The 3,782-nt window shown below is 45.4% G+C and overlaps 1 protein-coding gene across 1 annotated transcript in view; it reads right to left on the bottom strand.

Moving 5' to 3' along the window:
- Positions 1-15: 15 nt before the first annotated feature.
- prdm6 (PR domain containing 6) overlaps positions 16-3,782 on the bottom strand; it is a 78,703-nt gene continuing 74,936 nt past the window's right edge. The window contains exon 9 of the mRNA XM_017433095.3: positions 16-2,644. Within this exon, the coding sequence (XP_017288584.1) occupies positions 2,530-2,644 (115 nt within the window). The 3' untranslated portion in view covers positions 16-2,529. The remainder of the gene's footprint in view (positions 2,645-3,782) is intronic.

The following is a 3,782-nucleotide window of genomic DNA, read 5'->3' as shown; positions in this document are numbered from 1 at the left end:
GTTAGTTACCTGTCTGTCTGTCTGTCACCTGTCTGTTAGTTAGTTACCTGTCTGTCTGTCACCTGTCTGTCTGTTACCTGTCTGTTAGTTACCTGTCTGTTAGTCAGTCACCTGTCAGACGGCTCACCTTTGGCCTGCAGCTCTTTAGAGGTGAGCAGTTACAGCTTCTCTGATTGTTTTTAAAGCTTTTTGACTCTTTTTGGTCGTAGCCTCGCTCGCTTTAATACAAAGTGTGTCACAATGACAACACGACTATTTACACCTGTGGCTTGAGAGGACTCAAACCTGATTATGAGGAAATAAACAGACGACATTAATCCTGGTGAGAAACGTTTGGATCCGCTGGTTCAGGAACAGTTCAGATTTCCCACAGTCTGAATATTTCTCTAAGAACTCAACTTCAACAAAAGTGCCTGCAGCATGAAATGAGCAAGAAGATAAATATAATTTTCTTTTTGTTTTTTCTACAATGCATAATCCTCCTTAAAGTTCCTTCAAGTTGAGAAGTGTTGCTCTGAGTCCTGCTTTGGTGTCGCTGCTGCAGAGAGAGTTAAAGCTGCAGTCTGAGGTCTTCTTGGTGCTTCAGAGTTTTCTTTGGAAGGAAACATTCCCAAAAGTCTCCAATAAATATCCGAGTCCGGAACGTTTCTGCAGAGAAAAATCAATCTTTGGTTTGCTTGAATCAGAGGTTTCTCCAGCAGGATGGAGGCGGTGTGGGTGCTGCTTCTCTCTCACTGAAGTCTGATGAACGGAAACGTTAACAGAGCTTCAGCTCCAAGCTTCAGATCCGAGCTTCAGCTCCGAGCTTCAGATCCGAGCTTCAGCTCTTCAGCTCCGAGCTTCAGCTCTTCAGCTCCAAGCTTCAGATCCGAGCTTCAGCTCTTCAGCTCCGAGCTTCAGATCCGAGCTTCAGCTCTTCAGCCCCGAGCTTCAGCTCCGACCTTCAGCTCTTCAGCTCCGAGCTTCAGATCCGAGCTTCAGTTCCGAGCTTCAGCTCTTCAGCCCCGAGCTTCAGATCCGAGCTTCAGCTCTTCAGCTCCGAGCTTCAGCTCCGAGCTTCAGCTCTTCAGCTCCGAGCTTCAGCTCTGAGCTTCAGCTCTTCAGCCCCGAGCTTCAGCTCTTTAGCCCCGAGCTTCAGCTCCAAGCTTCAGCTCTTCAGCCTCGAGCTTCAGCCCCGAGCTTCAGCTCCAAGCTTCAGCTCTTCAGCCCCGAGCTTCAGCTCCGAGCTTCAGATCAGAGCTTTAGCTCTTCAGCCCCGAGCAGATGGAGGATCAGATGGAGGATCAGATGGAGGATCAGATGGATGAAATGATCAGTTTTTCTTTGACTACAACCCAGAGAGCAACACGAGTCCAGCTGCAGAGCTGCTTTGTGTCTCAGGAGGAACCTGGAGGGACGCTCACAGGGACAGAGATTTAACGCTGAGTCTTCATCTAAACTCAAACTCAGAGACTTTAAACTCCACGTCTCCTTCAGGTCTGTTAGGTGACCTGCTGAAGCAGGAAGTGACGGGTCAACAATGGAGACGTCCACGAGGAGCTGTCTGGACGCTCAACTTCCTGCTGAAGACATTTCGTGTGTTTGAACTCTGAGTTCTGTCCAACTGGTCTTTGTTTCAGCAGCTGATTCTCTGAGATTTCCACCTGAACGTCTTTTACCAGATTCTTCCAGGATTGTTGACCAGCAGCCAGCCTGGATTAGACTGGATTAACTCTGGATTAGGTCTGGATTAGACTGGATTAGCCTGAACCACCTGATAACCTTAAAATCCACTTTTCTCCGTTTTGTTGGACTTTATTGTTTATTATAAAGATGTGATTAAATAAATCTTCTCCAGTCAGGATTTGTTCAGCTGGAAATCAACATCTTTTGTTGATTTAAGACATTTAACATCTAAATGTAGTTTTTATTCTCTGGTTGTGTAAAAATTACTGAATATTTTCTTTAATTGTTTTCTGGCTTTAATAGGAGTTTAGGAAAATAACTGCAGTTAATTTAATTTTTTATAAATTTTACAGCCAAAATTAAATATTTATAGCTAAAAGTTTTACACTTGACTGAAGATATCTATATTTAAATCTATTTATTAAAGTCTTGATCTGTGGGCCTGCAGATGTTTGTCAGCTGATTAATCCCAGATGTTGTCACACTGTTCTGGTGCACCTGATTAAAAAAACGTGATTTTATTTAAACCTAACATTTCATCAGCCTTTCCTCCTGGGATTATTCCACTTCCAGTTCTTCACATTTAGACCAAATTTAATGTTTGCTCTCCGGGTTGTAACGGTGGCTGTGATGTAGTGTTAAAGCTCAGTTTCTGTCTCTAATTGGCTCCTCTAACAGGCTGAATGAGGTGATTTACAGCCGTTTAAATCTGCTGTCGATGTGTCGTCGGTGATCAATGAAAGCTCAGTTTCACGTGGCTGCAGAGTTAAAACCTGGGAGATAAAAGCAGCACGGTGGAGCCTGAAGTGTCCCTCAGAGACGTCGGGGGGCAAACGGAGAATAAAAGATACTTTTAAACAACAGTTAATCCACCTCGATGGACTCGCTGCTCTCGTTCACAGGTTTGCACTCGTTGGGGAGTCGCTGATGGCGGCTGAGCTGGGTGGCCTGCGTGAAGCTGCGGTCGCAGCGCTCGCACCTGAGAAACACACAACCAGACAGAAAAGACAAAACGAGTGTTAGTTCACCTGTTCCAGGTCAACACGTCTGAGCTAAAGAAAACACAACATGGATCTTTAAGCAGAAACTTTTATTCTGATGAACTGATGGTTCTGAAACTGAAGATGGTAAACGGGTTTATTCTGAAAGGAGAAAATGTTCTCCCTGCTTCTGTGGAAGGACCTGAAGGACACTGAACGGAAAGTTTTCCATGTTTCGATATAAATCCTGGATTGTGGGCAGAGATTGTTGATCACATATATGGCTCTGCACCGACAGCAGGAAACAGAATCACCCTTCCTCACCTCATCGTCTACAGCCGCTGTGAACAGACCGGCCTCATTCAGACAGGACTCAGTAAAACATCACACGGAGCTTCCTCTGGAGCAGGAAGTTCACCGTTTACCTGTTTCTGTAGGTAAACTAACACCTGGGAGATTTTTATTTACAGACACATAAACCTTCGATGTGAAGAAAAATTCTGCACATTTGGTTTCTTTATGAATTGTTTCGGTTTAATCTTCATGACTTTGCTACAGAATACAGACACAATCTTTAGTTCTGCTGACACACACACACACACACACACGCGTGTCTGTTAACCCTAATACCCAGTGACAGAACAAAGTGTGTGTGAGGCCCAGCGGAGCACCATCTGTAATTGTTGCCCTGATCTTCACAACCTGACCGACAAATTACACTCACACTCCACCTGTCAATAATCTATCCAACGGGCCGAGGAGGGCAATCCCATCTCACACACTTTAACACACTCTGACACACACACACACACTCTCATATATCGAGGCCTGATGAGGCTGTGTCACTTTCAATAGCAGCAGAGAAGAGAAGGAGCTTTTAGTCTGAGCCTGAGGAGAGTGGGAGCATTTAAATGTATATAAAACTGAGAGTGTGTGTGTGTGTGTGACAGAGAGCTTCAAAGACAGAGCTGTGCAGAGATATTGGACCCAACAGCCCAGAAACACGACCAACATGCTGTCAGGAGGAGGAAGGAGGAGAGAGGAGGAGAGAGGTGGAGGGAGGTGGAGAGAGGAGGAGGAAGGTGGAGAGAGGAGAGAGGTTGAGGAAGGTGGAGAGAGGAGGAGGAAGGTGGAGAG

This window comes from Kryptolebias marmoratus, linkage group LG1 (genome assembly GCF_001649575.2).
Source record: "Kryptolebias marmoratus isolate JLee-2015 linkage group LG1, ASM164957v2, whole genome shotgun sequence".
Lineage (NCBI taxonomy): Eukaryota > Metazoa > Chordata > Actinopteri > Cyprinodontiformes > Rivulidae > Kryptolebias > Kryptolebias marmoratus.
This window is presented reverse-complemented; position numbering and strand designations above follow the sequence as displayed.